The sequence below is a fragment of the Brienomyrus brachyistius genome, chromosome 25 (genome assembly GCF_023856365.1).
Source record: "Brienomyrus brachyistius isolate T26 chromosome 25, BBRACH_0.4, whole genome shotgun sequence".
NCBI lineage: Eukaryota > Metazoa > Chordata > Actinopteri > Osteoglossiformes > Mormyridae > Brienomyrus > Brienomyrus brachyistius.
In genome coordinates, this window is record NC_064557.1 from 6136538 (window position 1) to 6151200 (window position 14663).

General features: G+C 49.2%; 1 protein-coding gene across 2 annotated transcripts in view; it reads left to right on the plus strand.

Annotated features, from left to right (window-relative positions):
• Nucleotides 1-14663, plus strand: part of hspa4l (heat shock protein 4 like) — a 24216-nt gene continuing 9553 nt past the window's right edge. For both annotated transcript variants that reach the window (XM_048995966.1, XM_048995967.1), the window contains exons 1-10: nucleotides 1-406; nucleotides 4304-4361; nucleotides 5114-5254; nucleotides 5952-6074; nucleotides 6282-6381; nucleotides 7608-7741; nucleotides 8352-8596; nucleotides 8675-8751; nucleotides 10327-10478; nucleotides 11006-11112. In XM_048995966.1, the coding sequence (XP_048851923.1) occupies nucleotides 300-406; nucleotides 4304-4361; nucleotides 5114-5254; nucleotides 5952-6074; nucleotides 6282-6381; nucleotides 7608-7741; nucleotides 8352-8596; nucleotides 8675-8751; nucleotides 10327-10478; nucleotides 11006-11112 (1244 nt within the window). In that variant the 5' untranslated portion in view covers nucleotides 1-299. The remainder of the gene's footprint in view (nucleotides 407-4303; nucleotides 4362-5113; nucleotides 5255-5951; nucleotides 6075-6281; nucleotides 6382-7607; nucleotides 7742-8351; nucleotides 8597-8674; nucleotides 8752-10326; nucleotides 10479-11005; nucleotides 11113-14663) is intronic.

Below are 14663 nucleotides of genomic sequence, written 5' to 3' on the forward strand. Positions count from 1 at the left end.
TCGGCAATTGCGCATGTTTGCTTGTGCTGCCGGCAGCTCGCTGCAGTGGGGGTCTAGAGAATTCTGCAGAATCGGTCTTTCATTCGTGGCTGTCTAAATAATCCTAATTTTACTTAACATCTAGTAGTTCGGCTTGGCAAAGAAAAATCTTAAAGCCGCACACAAAAGGAAAAAAAAATCAGGCGAGCAGAAATTCCAACCCTTTAGGGCCGTGGAGGAATAAGGTTCTTTTTTTCCCTTTATGCAAAAAACTGCATTGCTAGGGGAGCGTTAAGTTTGTCAGCATCCCCCAAATCACCATGTCAGTAGTGGGCTTCGATTTGGGTTTTCAGAACTGCTACATCGCGGTAGCCAGGAGCGGCGGCATCGAGACCATCGCCAACGAGTACAGCGACCGCTGCACGCCGTAAGTACCGCGCCGCAGCCCGGCGGGCCGCTCCGGCCGGTGACAGCCCTCCATCCCTGCGCACACCTCCGCCTGTCATCCTCAAATGGGTCGCTTCGCCCTCCCTCCGACTCCATTGCATTTTCCTAGACAGGGTGACCTTTCTGCTTGACTATCTCACCCAGAGACAATGGCACCCATTTAACTCCCGTGCCGCCGGCGTCTGGAGCGGCGCAAAATGCGCAGAAGTGCGCGGCCAGGACGCGTTAACATGGTCTGTCAGTGATTATCCTCTCAGCCGACAAGGTTATATCAGCGTCGCTGTGGGTGTCGCACCCCAGGTCTTTCCAGGCTGGGAGTGACCCCCCCACCCCGAAACATAATCGCTCTTATCATAATCCTTTTTGTTATAAAAACCCAGAAACATGCCTTTGATGTTTTTTATGAATAGTGCGCGATGCTGTGACCGTAGTAAGAAACGTTTCATTTTGTTTAATATTTCACGCGGCTTCTAGTGCTGGATCTGTGATGCTAAAATCCTCCGATAAAAAACAGGGATGGCTGCGATGCATCCCTGGGATGGGAGAAAGGCAAGGATATAAATCCCTTCAGTGCATTATGATTACAGAACTGATTGTGCTGCATATTAGTGGGTGAACTTGACAACGGTGTACAGCAGAAAATTCTCAGCTAGCACCTTTTTAAGATCTTTCACCAAAATACTTTTTAGTTTGTATTTTTTATACAGCATGGTTTTGTGACTTCCAGATTTGACATATTGCTAATGTACGCAAAATCCCCGTGCATGTCTGTTCTGCAAAGCTGTCATGTTGCAAACGACATCTGGAAGCTCACAACCACAACATCAGAATCTTCAGCCAACACTTTCTCTATAATGCAGATCTCCGTTTTATTTCTGCCCCATGACCCTTCCCAGATAAGACGATTGTTGCTGATGTGTTAGAAAGTTGTATTGCATCATTTTGGTCCCTCCCTGTACAGCCAATTACCCATCCTGTGAATACCCAGAAGGCCTTGCTTACCACCAGATAGGTGCTTGGGGTTTCAATCCACAGCAGGTCACAGGTTACCCTGCATTGTGACTCGCGAGACTAATGACTGAAAGTTGACTGCAGTGTTGCAGTTTTCTAGTTGCACGTTCTGGTCCTTAACCATCGACGCTCATCACTGCCGCACCTTTGCTGTCGAAGCCGTTTCCGTGATCGTTAGTATTGAGTCTGATTCTTGCCGTTTCTGAGTCGATCGCCAGAATTCCCATCCGGTTCATGGTAACACGCGTTGTCTCGGGGAAGGAGCGAAGTGCTGATTTGGTTTGGGTTCCCAGCCTGTATGACTGGGACCTTGGTGGGAGGGGGGTTTACCGGACACCCAAGGAAGCTGGTCAGTAAGAGAGACGTGGAAGTTTGTCCGGCAAAGCGGCATCAACTTCTCGCTTGACGTGATTGGCCGTGAGAGGACTGAGACGTGATTGGCCGTGAGAGAACCGAGGGAAGAAGTATGTCGCTTGACTGAGTTTAAGAAGTGATTATGTTTAAATGAGGTTCCTCCGCCTTCCAAGGTGATCTGTTCCGCCTTACTGCCCTAATTCTGGGCTCTTTAGTGATCTCCCGAGTGGAATCAGAAATTAACTGCACATTAACTTCCAACCTCCATCCCTGCCCCTGCAGAGGGGGGGGGTCTGTGATGCACCCCCACTGACCCCCCTCCCCCCCCTTTGGAAAACCCTCTGAGAAAGTCTGAAAAGCAGCCGTCCAATAGGAGGCTCCGTGTAGAGCCTAATAAGGTGGGTGGGATGCAGGAGATGCGGGTGCAGCTGTGCAGTAGCGCAGCCTAAAAAGGTTGCGGCCTCTTGTGCCATGCGGCGGCCGCAAATGCGACCGAACTCCGAGAGCATTGCTGGGTGGCCTGGTGAGGGCGGAGTCGCGGCGTCCGCGGTGGGGTTTCGTGGAACATTCCGGTTACGGAGTCGTGTTTAAAAGTTTCCCTCAGCTGTGGCAGTGGGCCAAACCCCGGGGTATTAACAGGCGCAGGACGAACAGCCCGCAGATGCCAAGTTCATGCCTTTGGGCCCAAATCTCACGCTCGTGCAGCTACGCCTCGTTCGGGTTTACGAGGAGGAAACACAATTAAGGCATTTCACCAGTGTGGAGGAAATTCTCCCAGTTTTGCCACCTGAGCTGCGTGTAACTGCTACTCCGCGGACTGAAGGGCTCAGCTTGGGGTATGCAGTACATGCTGTTGTTAAACCATCATGTTCCTGTGGCCCCGTATCTGACCTCACACACCTCCACGTTGGACAAACAATGTAGCAATTCATCTCCAGCATAAACACACACACACCAGTGGCCATTTTATTGGGTACGTCCGCCTAGTGCCGGCCCCGGCTCATTCCACGCACCACTGGTGTGCAGGCGTGTTGTTATTGGTCTTCCAATTAGCGTTAACGAGTGTGGCCATTCTGCTCCGACCTGTCTCATCAGCGAGAGGTTCTCACCCTCAAACATGTTTACTGACAGGAAGGTGACTGTTTTCGAGAAGCGGGCACCACGTCCGGACCAACAATAACACGACGTTCGAATCCGTCTACTGATTCTTCATCAAACTGTAACTGGACCCCGTGACCCTGTCTCCGTGCTATATGCGGTATATTAAGTTTCAGTCACATGATTACCTGTTTGGAGAGGCAGACTGTTTGCATTGACAAACAGGTTTCCCTAATGTACTGACCATTCATTAGGTCTAGCAGTGAAGATTTTGAGGGGACAGCCCTGCTGAGGGGAAGTGTGGTTGTAAACGACCTGAATGTGCTGAGAAGGAAAGCCGTCTAACTTTCTGTGGAGACATTGATAATAATAGATCCTACAATTGCCCTTTTGCACATCAGAATTCTTCTTTTCACCGACCCCATCTTGGGGGGTGACAGTGCAAGGCCAGCCAGCATTGGGCACCTTTGAGGCTGGGGGTTAAGGGCTTTGCTCAAGGGTCCAACACATGTGACTGTTCGTCCAAGGCTGGGGCTTGAACCAACAACCTTCAGATCGTAGCCACGCAGGATTTGCCCACTGAGCGGCTCATCAAGTACAGTTTGTTGATCAAATCCCAGTGCTGGGTTCTCAAGCGGTACAAGCATCTCTTAAGTTGAGAGTGCAGCTGTAGACAGAGCTGCCTGCTTTTCTGCTGACGTCCCTGGGTAACTGGACACAGCGGGCATGCTGAGGACAGTCCCAGGGGGTCCATTGCAGTGCTGTCACTGGTGCTGCAGTGCTTCCTCTGACGCTCTGTGCTGGAGGTCCAGTGTAGTGTCATTACTGGCCTGCCAGACCCAGACTTCTCTGCAGTGCCAAGAGCCCCTGAATCATGCTAAGAACCGCTAGGCAGAGATCTGCAGTGAGAGTTGGACTTAGGGGGGTAGATGGGGGAGGCGAGGGGAGGCCAAGGTGCTGATGGGAGCAGGGCAGTGACCCCAGCCGGCAGCCTGATGGAGCACGGCGGCAAAGGCCGCCAAGCATGTCCACGGCCTTCATCAGGCCGGCACCATCCCAGGATCTGCTCTCAGATTCGCTTTACCTGTCATGGGCTCATTAAGCAACAGCGTCTTAAAAGATGAGATATATTTCCAGGCAGCATGTGGCTAAGCGGGTAGCAAAGTTGTGGATTTGATTCCTGCTCCTGATCTATACGTCTTTGCCCATGAGTTTGCCGATGTCAGTATCTCGACATTATTACTGATTGTCTGTGTGCCTTTTGATTGACGGGCATCCCGTCCAGGGTGTATGGATGGATGGATCCTCCTTGGATCAATGCCGAATTTCTCTCTCTCTCTCTCTCTCTCTCTCTCTCTCTATCTCTCTCATCGCATCATAATAACGTTCCCTTGCGTCTCTTTTGTCTTCCCAGGGCCTGTGTGTCGTTAGCATCCAAAAACCGCACCATCGGCAACGCGGCTAAAAGCCAGGTAGGTCTGCCGACCCAAACACCGCATGAGTCCGCAGGGTTAACGTCCCCAAAATGAAAGAATCCTGTTTCCTTTCACGCTTTGGGGATCCGTACCTGTGCTGGTGCCTGTGGTCACTTTTCGGTTGATTTAGGTGGTTGTGAGAGTGATCAGAACAAGTTGTCAAACCATGAACATAATTCAGGTTCTTCTTGGAAGGACAGGCTGTGATTAATGCTGTTCCAGGCCGAGAACTGTGAGGCCACAGTGTTCCACGCAAGGGATTTCCCCTTAAGATGGCCGCAGAGTCAAGAAACGTTACAAAGAAATATGCAGGAGTATTTTTTTTATTGAGTTTGTGATATTCACAGTATTCATGAGTTTAGGAATGAAAGAAAATGAGTCCCAGTGGAAAGATCTCTGTACTTTTAAGAGCTTCAGTAGTAAATTAAAATTTTTATAACTGCAGATAAAAGGAAAAACTACTAGAGCAGCCCGTCTTTGGCTCTCAGGAAAGGTCGGCTTCTGGATATCAGTCCTTATCAAACGTAGATCTAAAATTTATAGAGTTAAAATGGTGAAAATCACTCCAGGCCAGGAACCTGAACATTTTCATCGTCTGTCTGCAGAGGTTTTAGGGACTGTGCGTCTGTCTGTGTTTCTTATTACGTATTACGATCTGCTGATGTCATCCCCCCCCCCCCCCCGTGCTTGACCACCATGCACCCCCTTCTGGCCCCTCCTTGTGCCCAATGCGTCATCTTTTTTTCCAGATTATAACAAACTTCAAAAACACAGTGCATGGCTTCAAGAAGTTCCACGGCAGGGCCTTCGATGACCCCTTTGTGCAGGGGGAGCGAGTCAAGCTGCCCTACAGCCTGCAGAAGCTCCCCAACGGGGGGACTGGAATCAAGGTGGGCCCCCGACAGCCGACACTAGCGGAGTCGCGTTCAGCGCCGTGGGATAATCAGGCCCAGTGTTGGGAAATAGACACACAGACGGCATCCAGGAATGTCTGCCAGTGGAAATCACTGTTTTGATGTGTCATGCCTGCTTGGATGTCTGAGGGGTCACTCTGTGCCTAGGGAATGTACACTTAGCAGATTGACTTAAGTCTGGTCTATTTAAAAACGGTGTTTAGGACTCGTGTTTGTGCGACACGTCCCTGGCAACGCGAGCGAGCGCCACATTCCACAGAGCTCTGCTATGGTCGGGGCGGCGGCAGCGAGGGCGTTGAAGTTTGCGCCGGGGGGCGTGTCGGTGCAGGACATGCGGCTGCATCTCTCTATCTGTGCAGAGTCATCTCTTCATCTATTCATCTATCTATTTATCTGCCTGCCTGTCTGTCTGTCTGCCTGTCTGCCTGCCTGTCTGTCTGTCTGTCTGTCTGGCGGTCAGGTACTTTTGGACTCCCAGCTTTGGTTATTGTGTTCATGAGCTTAGGTTCTTTGCGGTGCTGGTAATGAATCACCACGCATAGCTTAAGGACTTTGTTAGTTGCTTGGGAGATGTCTGCACCCCCCACCTCTCCCTCTCTGCCTCCCTTTATAAGCTGCCTGGCACCGTGCCCACAGGCCGCCTGGTAACCGAACAGGGCCTCTCTGTGTACAGGTGCGCTACCTGGAGGAGGACAAGGTGTTCACGATCGAGCAGATGACGGCCATGCTGCTCACCAAGCTGAAGGAGACGTCAGAGAGTGCCCTTAAGAAGCCGGTCGTGGACTGCGTCATATCGGTGGGCACCGGCACAGCGACCGGGCGTGGTGCAAAGCTGTGTTCCTCAACCTGCCCTTGTTTCAGTGACGGTGCCTGCAGCTAGGCCTCATGGGAAATGTAGTTCCACTGAGGCCTAAGGCCGGGGTGGGATTACTGAGGGATTGCTTAGTTTTTTTTGCTGCTGTTTGATGGTAATCCACGGTGGGGGTGGGGGTGTCCTCTGCAGGTTCCCAGCTTCTTCACAGATGCCGAGCGGAGGTCCGTGATGGACGCCACTCAGATCGCAGGTCTGAACTGCCTGCGGCTGATAAACGACACGACCGCGGGTGAGTCAGGGGCCGTGGCTAAAGGGTACTCGGGTTTGAATGGGCGGAGCCAAGGTGGGAGGAAAAAAAAAAAACCTTGTTCTATACGAACAGATGAAAGAAAAAGTGTGTGGGAGGAATATCCTGACATCCAATCACCTGACTGATCTGATATTGGCCCCGCCCCCTTTCACAGACGTCCTAAAATGAATTAAAACGTAATCCCTGACTTCAGGCTGCCTGTTCAGATTTATTTTCTTAATAAATACAAGACAAACGTCCTGTAATTGAGAGTAAAAGCCGCGACATGATGAACAGGGACACGCCCTCAGACTCCCCAGAAGCTACTTACTGAACGTGTCTGCGTTCGCCTTCAAGAGTGAAATGTGTCTTTGGGTTAATGTTACTGTTACAAGGACAAATGCTGCTCAGCAGAATTCTATCTTTGTTTCAGTGTTTTTTTTTTATTTTAGCACGAAGTTATCGTTCATTTCATGTTGAGGTTATTTAGTAAATTAAAATCTAAATAGGGGCGGCATAGTGGTACAGTGGTTAGCACTGTTGCCTCGCACCTCTGGGACCCGGGTTCGAGTCTCCGCCTGGGTCACATGTGTGTGGAGTTTGCATGTTCTCCCCATGTCGTCGTGGGGTTTCCTCCGGGTACTCCGGTTTCCCCCCACAGTCCAAAAACATGCTGAGGCTAATTGGAGTTACTAAATTGCCCGTAGGAATGCATGTGTGAGTGAATGGTGTGTGAGTGTGTCCTGCGATAGGTTGGCCCCCAATCCAGGGTTGTTCCCTGCCTCGTGCCCATTGCTTCCGGGATAGGCTCCGGACCCCCCGCGACCCAGTAGGATAAGCGGTTTGAAAGATGGATGGATGGATGGATGGATGGATGGATGGACATTTAAATAAATAGCTTATCCTACTTATCCGTAACCAGCAGTTACCCTGAAGTACACTGAAGCTTTAAAAGCAGGCCGGCATCCCATAGAGACTGGAGCCTAGGATGCAGTTGGTCCCATGGGGGGGGGGATTGTCACAGGGTCCAGATCAGGGGCCTGAACACCAACAGCTGGTTTGTGCTCCAACAAGTTCAAGTCAAGTGGAGCTTTATTGACACACCAGCCGTACACAGTGACAGCGTGTATCTATCAGGCTTTTGGGTGCGGATGTGACGTTCAGCGATCGCAGGGACGGGACTTCTGGGTGGGAAGCTGAGGCTTTTGTATCTCTGTGGCCCGCAGTATCCCTGGCATACGGCATCTACAAGCAGGACCTGCCCACTCCGGAAGAGAAGCCCCGCAACGTGGTGTTTGTCGACATGGGCCACTCGTCCTATCAGATCTCCGTCGCTTCCTTTAACAAGGGCAAGCTCAAGGTCCGCGTCCGCCGCCTCTCACACGCTAATGCTAAGTATCGGCGCCGTCCAATGAAAACTGCGCATGTCCGCTTTCCGATGATTGTGACTTTTTGCTATAGGTGGAATACGCCCGTTCCTCCTCTGTCTACTGATATAACTGACCAATGGAAAAATGTTTTATGACGTCATCTATTTACCTAGTATTTATGTTTGTGCTATTTAACATTTCTGTGGTCATTTGTGTGGATTACTTTATATCTCAAATTTTAACAACTTAACGTTGATAGCTAACTAACTAACGTCGTTGTTAATTGTGAGTATAAAGCGAGATTAGTTTTGTATCTTTTTAACACTGACATATTGTATTTGGCTCTCTAATAACGATCTATTTAAAATCATTCACTAACGCCTGTGTAAGGATAGGTTTCTATTTCTGGTAATAAAGGTGTCGAATTACGCTGTTTTCTGTTCGTTCGTAAAGTAGTTTAAGAGAAAGTATGTTTTTCACGCTGCTGAAAAAATGGATTTTTGCATGAGAAGCATGTTTTTCATTGGACAGGGACATTACTATTGTCTCACTGACTTTTCGAATGTCAAATTGGGCCCTAAATGTCTTTGTTGCTCCCAGGTGTTGGCCACGGCCTTCGACCCCTACCTGGGAGGACGTAACTTCGACGAGTCCCTGGTGGATTACTTCTGTGAGGAGTTCCGGACCAGGTACAAGCTGAACGTGAAGGAGAACCCCCGCGCGCTGCTTCGCCTGCACCAGGAGTGCGAGAAGCTGAAGAAGCTCATGAGCGCCAACTCCTCCGACCTGCCGCTCAACATCGAGTGCTTCATGAATGACATTGACGTGTCGAGCAAGATGAACAGGTGAGGGAGGCGTGTCCTGGTGGTGGTGGGGAGGGAGCTCCCAGAGGTGGCTGACTGAGGCGTCCTGCTCTCCTGCAGGGGCCAGTTCGAGGAGATGTGCGCCCACCACCTGCTAAGGGTGGAGGCGCCGCTGAAAACCGTGATGGATCAAGCAAGTGAGTGTCGACCAAACCTCCGCGCGCTTCTTTGCCTGCGGGCGTGTAGATCGAGGCGTTTGACTGGCCGTCTTGTTTGTTTTGCGTTACATTTACGCTTCATTGATTAGATCGTGCTTTCATGCAAATGCTCTTTCAGTCTCTCGCACACCCGCATTGCCAGAGACTCTGGGATTATTCCAAGCTGCTGAAACTGCTTCGCGGAATGCAGCGCTGCACAAGCCTCGTTAACATGCGTTGCCTGGGAGGCGGTGATGCCGATCTTCAGTCGCTCTGCCGATTCTGAAGCATCACGGCTCTTTTGGTCTGATTTTGTTCTTGAGCCATTCAGCCTGACCGACTAACCACTAATAAAACCAGCTGTATCCCATTGGCCCTCTCACATTGCCAGCCTCTAAATTCATCCATCCACTTTCCGAACCACTTATCCTGCTGGGTCGCGCGGGGTCCGGAGCCTATCCCGGAAGCTGCCTCTAAATTCAGTTAATGAAATTAATTTCATTAATTTCTATCAGTCTTGCTTGAGGTAGGCGATGGATGGATAGATGGATGGATGGATTTTATAATTAAACGATGCTGGATCCCTGTTGGTTTCTTTATGTTTGTATTCTAGCTCTGCCCTCTAGTTTGGTCAGACAGGTCATTCTGACAGTATCAGCAAAGCTATCAGAATAGTTACTGCTGCGCTTGCTGTCAGGGTGGTGCAGTGGTGCAGTGGTGCAGTGCTCAGCACTGTTGCCTCACCCTTCTGGAGACCAGGGTTTGTATCCTTGCCTGTGCATGTTCTCTTTGTGCTGTTTTATTAGGGTGTCTAAAAACTCCGTTACTAAGTTGTCCATAGGTGTGAATGTCCTTGCGATGGGCTGGTTTTCTGCCCATAGTATGTCAGAGACTGCACACCCCCTCCATATCCAGTACCCCTCTGTAAAAAAAGGCAGGTAGAGTAAATGGATGGATGGAATTTGCTGTTGGAATAGCCTGAGTGAAGAATTGCAACTTATGTCTGACATCAGCTGAAATAAATTCTTTGTCACCTTCCTTTGCCGTAGTAAATTAAAGTTTAAAGTAGGCAATCAAGCTTTTAATAGGTTCAGGCTGCTACACCGTCAATATTACTGTCATATTGCGCTCGTTTTTGTGATGATAAAGATTCAAAGCACTTCTGTCAGCTGTTACCCAGCTGGCTGGGTTCTGCAGATAAGAACGTTTAGTATGGAAGTATCTCTGTGGTCGCTTTCTGAAACAAATCTGTGAGATGAGGTGGTGGTGTGAAGGGCCAGTCAAGCTGCTGCTTTGTGCCGTCGATGTTCGCATGGCCAGTACAAGGAGATGTAACATCGACATCAGTGATTGGTTCTGGTAAAATCACTAGTAACCCAGAGAACTGCATAGTGTGTAGAATCCCCCATGGCAGCCTTGGGGAAAATCTTCCAGTTTGAAGAGGGCATGGAAAGAATGAAAGTGTGAAGTTCTGACAGTGTGTGCACGAAAGATGGCTGTGTCCGTATGCGGCTCGCACACATCGGCAGTTGAAGTCTGGGCCGCGGTGACGTGCCTTGTGCTGGTGCCGCGCAGAGCTGACCCGTGACGACGTCTACGCGGTGGAGGTGGTGGGCGGGGCCACGCGGCTGCCCGCTGTTAAGGAGCGCATCTCCAAGTTCTTCGGCAAAGACGTGAGCACCACCTTGAATGCGGACGAGGCTGTGGCCCGTGGCTGTGCTTTACAGGTATGCCAGTGACCTTTAACCTTTACTGTGCCCTGTCTGACCTCTGACCCTTATTGCCCTGTACCCTGTCTGACCTCTGACCCTTATTGCCCTGTGCCCTGTCTGACCTCTGACCCTTATTACCCTGTGTCCTGTCTGACCTCTGACCCTTATTGCCCTGTCTGACCTCTGACCCTTATTGCCCTGTCTGACCTCTGACCCTTATTGCCCTGTGCCCTGTCTGACCTCTGACCCTTATTGCCCTGTGCCCTGTCTGACCTCTGACCCTTATTACCCTGTGTCCTGTCTGACCTCTGACCCTTATTACCCTGTGCCCTGTCTGACCTCTGACCCTTATTGCCCTGTACCCTGTCTGACCTCTGACCCTTATTGCTAAATTAATCAGATGTATATTATTGGCCTGTGTGTGTCCTCTGACCTTTACTGGCCTGTGAACCACATCCTGAGTACTGCTGTACTGAGACAAGCATGAGAGAGAGTTACGCTAACTGTGTGTGTGTGTGTGTGTGTGTGTGCTTGGCATGCAGTGTGCCATCCTGTCCCCAGCCTTCAAGGTGCGTGAGTTCTCCATCATCGACGTGGTGCCGTTCCCCATCATCCTGCGCTGGAAGTCGTCCACAGAAGAGGGAGTCGGGTGAGTGGTCACTTTCCTCGCCGCAGCACATCGCAGTTCCTTCCTGCTTACCTTTGTAACTTTTGTTTACTTGAATCTTTAGTTTAATTGGGTGTCTGTGCAGGAGAGCTTAGTGACGTTCCACTTGGCACTATCACTGGACACAATTTTTCCCTTAAGTGATTTTGGGAAATTGCTTCCCTGCTGGAGTTGCCCTGGTCAGTCGCAAGTGAAGCGATTGTGAAGGTCAGAATACCCTTGGCTTCGGGCTGGGATGCTGAACAAACTGGAATCCGTATAAATTTGGTCATATAGTCACAGATGAGTCCATTCATCCTTATTGGATTATATAACAATAATACTGCAGTGTTTCGGGTCCTACTTGGAGCGTTTCGCAGTACACAGCAGCTGTGGGCTCTGTCTGTCTGTCTGTGGTTATCTACCTTCCTATGGGCAGGCTTGTCATGTGGCTCCCACATCTGCTCCTAGGGGCCTGGTCTTTGTGTCTGGTAGTCATTGGTTTTAGGTTTTCCAGGTTATTTAGTCATTTAATTGCGTCACTTATTCAGTCAAACTTAATAAAAAGGTTGGTGAACATACATGGTTTCTGGCAGGACCGGGTTGACAGACACTGGTTTGATGATATTGTTTCATTGGCAAAGGACACATCCCCAGAGAGAGGCATCGCAGTGGCTTCTGAGCCAGAAAGGTTTTGCTAACTAACTTGCAAATGTACTTCCGGCGTACCTGCCTTATTGTTTTTATCTAAACTTTGACACTAAGTACTATTGACGTTTGAATCAAACGTGTGTGTTAACACAAATTAGCAAATGATTACTGATATCCCTCCTTAGGTACATTGATTTCTGGGAGGGGCTCTTGGGAGTGGGGGTGCTTGGCGATTATTACGGCTCTGGGATCAAAAATACTGCTCAGCGGATGTTATTGGGAAATGCAGGAAACTGGGTTGCTTTTTAAATATAGCCACAATACAGTATGACGGTATTAAAACGTATATACCGCCCAAGCCCAGTGATGGCGGGGGTTACGGCGGTTAATCTTCTTGCCGGCTAATTTTACTTCCACGGAATAGCAGAGTGACAGATTTCCGGTACATTTGTGGGTCAATTTTCAGGAAAGATCGGGTTTCTGTTATTAAAGTTAACTGCAGTATTTGGCCAGAACTTAAAAGGCCTGCTAATTTAGCGAATAAATCAAATGTCTCAGTTTCTTCTTAAGTACCTCTAGAGTTTGTCAGCTGACCATACAGTGTGGTACATGCGCGTGTTACAGAGGTGGATCATTCAGGTCCAGAAAGTAAAAACCCTAAAATATTTTGTGTTAACTAACCAGTGGAATATAAAGAGTCACAGTCACACTCAGCTGGTTGGTTGAAACAAAATCCTGGTCCGCAATTTACTGTCTGGACCTGAACTATCCATCTGTGGCATGTTACCTGTAAATACGTCACGGTTTAGGTAAATTGTGGAGGAATTTGTCACCTATACTTACAGTTAATTTCATGTGAGATCTAAGTTATTAATTGGGCTAGACACAGATTAAATTTCAGCCCTGGACTTTGGGGTCCCGGACAACCCCGCTGTAATGGAGGAGGGGGGTGGTCCTCGTAATAACTTTTGCCAAGCAATACGAATTTAGAGATTAATGGTCATTGTTGACACACCACAGTGCACAACAACGAAATGCATCCTCTGCATTTAACCCACATGTGACTTTCGTGACATACAGGGGGCAGCTAATTCAGCGCCCGGGGAGCAGCTAATTCAGCGCCCGGAGAGCAGGGCTTGGGGGCGGCACCTTGCTCAGGGAACCTCAGTGGTGCTTTGCTGGTTGTGGGTTCAAACCTGCAATCTTTCAATTACAAGTGCGCTTCCCTAACCATCAAGCCACCACTGCCCAAACTGCTGGGATGCATTTTGCCATCCGGGGGGGGTCCCCACGATAATTATGCAGATCTGGGGGTGGGAGACCCCATGATAACTTTTGCCAAGTGATACATTTTGGCCCCCTAGGGGGGAAAGGTCCCCATGATCATTTCTTCTGTCCCACATAACCGTTGGTCCACCGGGAAAACGCCCGGTATTCCAGGTGGCCAGTCCTGCCCTGGTTATTAATATATAAGGGTAATTGCCCTTGGTACTGTGTGTTCAGATGCTGTTCTGGATCTGCATTTCACAAAGACATTTAATCTGTGTTGACAATAGATTTATTTCTGAATATAGTTTGTGATTAAAAAGCCCTTCCTGTTCCTTTGAGCCCTTATTTAAAAAGCCCTTCCTGTTCCTTTGAGCGTATTAATGCCACGGTTCACAGTATGACAGGCTTCAGTCTGTGACATCGCTCTCTCAGTTTACACATGAATACAGTCCCGGCTGATGGCTGATGTTTGTTTTAAGGGGATGCTGGGGTGCCGTGCTCTCTGCTCTGTGATAAACATTCTGTGACAGTCGGCAACAAAACGAATGAAGTCACACTTTGACTGATATACTGAAATATATTTCTTCCTAGTTGGAGAGAGGCACATTTACGAATAAGGCTGGTGGCATCTTGGAATCTGAATGTGCTGGTTTTAGGAGAAGGTCATTTTTGTAAGAAGTTCTCTCTTCCCCTCTATATGCGTTTTTAAAGTATGTTCTGTTTTGGAAAGCAGATTTTTCTGGAAGTAAGTGTGTGTGCGGCTGTGTGGGGGTGTGTGCGGCTGTGTGGGGGTGTGTGCGGCTGTGTGGGGGTGTGTGCGGCTGTGTGGGGGTGTGTGCGGCTGTGTGGGGGTGTGTGCGGCTGTGTGGGGGTGTGTGCGGCTGTGTGGGGGTGGGGAGTTCACTTTCTTTCCAACACTGTGTGCCAATTGACTGCTTTGTATCTCCCTGTCGTACCGTCTCTTATCTGTATTGTTTAAACCAGTTTACTAACCGGAACTATTTAGCTGATGGACTGAACTGGAATGTTTACCTGGAGACCTACAGTACAGCACTGTGCCGAAGTCTTAGGCAGTCAAAGGAAATGTTACACGCTGTTTAGCTGGGTAGTACGTCTATATGTGCGTGGCACAAAAAAACACTATATTTTTTCCATGTATTCGTTACGTTTCTCAACCAGCTCACATAATGAATCTAACTAGTTGTAAAAAGTCGATGAGGTATTTATTAGCGATAAGTGTTGTGCGAGTGGTCGAGTTAAAAAAAAAAATAAATGCCCGGGTGTGTTAAATGGTCGCTGCAAGTACTGGTGTGATTTGGGAGAGGTTTTGAAAAGGTTAAATTGACACTTTGACAGGCATAATATTATCGTTCTGCACCAACATAAAGATCATTTAAACATCATATTCTTCAGCTGCGTAAGCCTTAGGCACAGTTCTGTTGATCGCTCCAAGTCCTCTACTCCAAGGGGACACTATGTCCTTGTTAGGATAAAGCAGCACTTCCCAACCCGCTCCTGGGAGACCCACAGACGGTTCACATTTTTATTCCCTCCCAGCTCCCAGTAGGAGCAAAATCCTGGGCTGCCTGCAGGTCCCCGAGGACCGGATTCTGAAACACTGGCATAGAGCATTA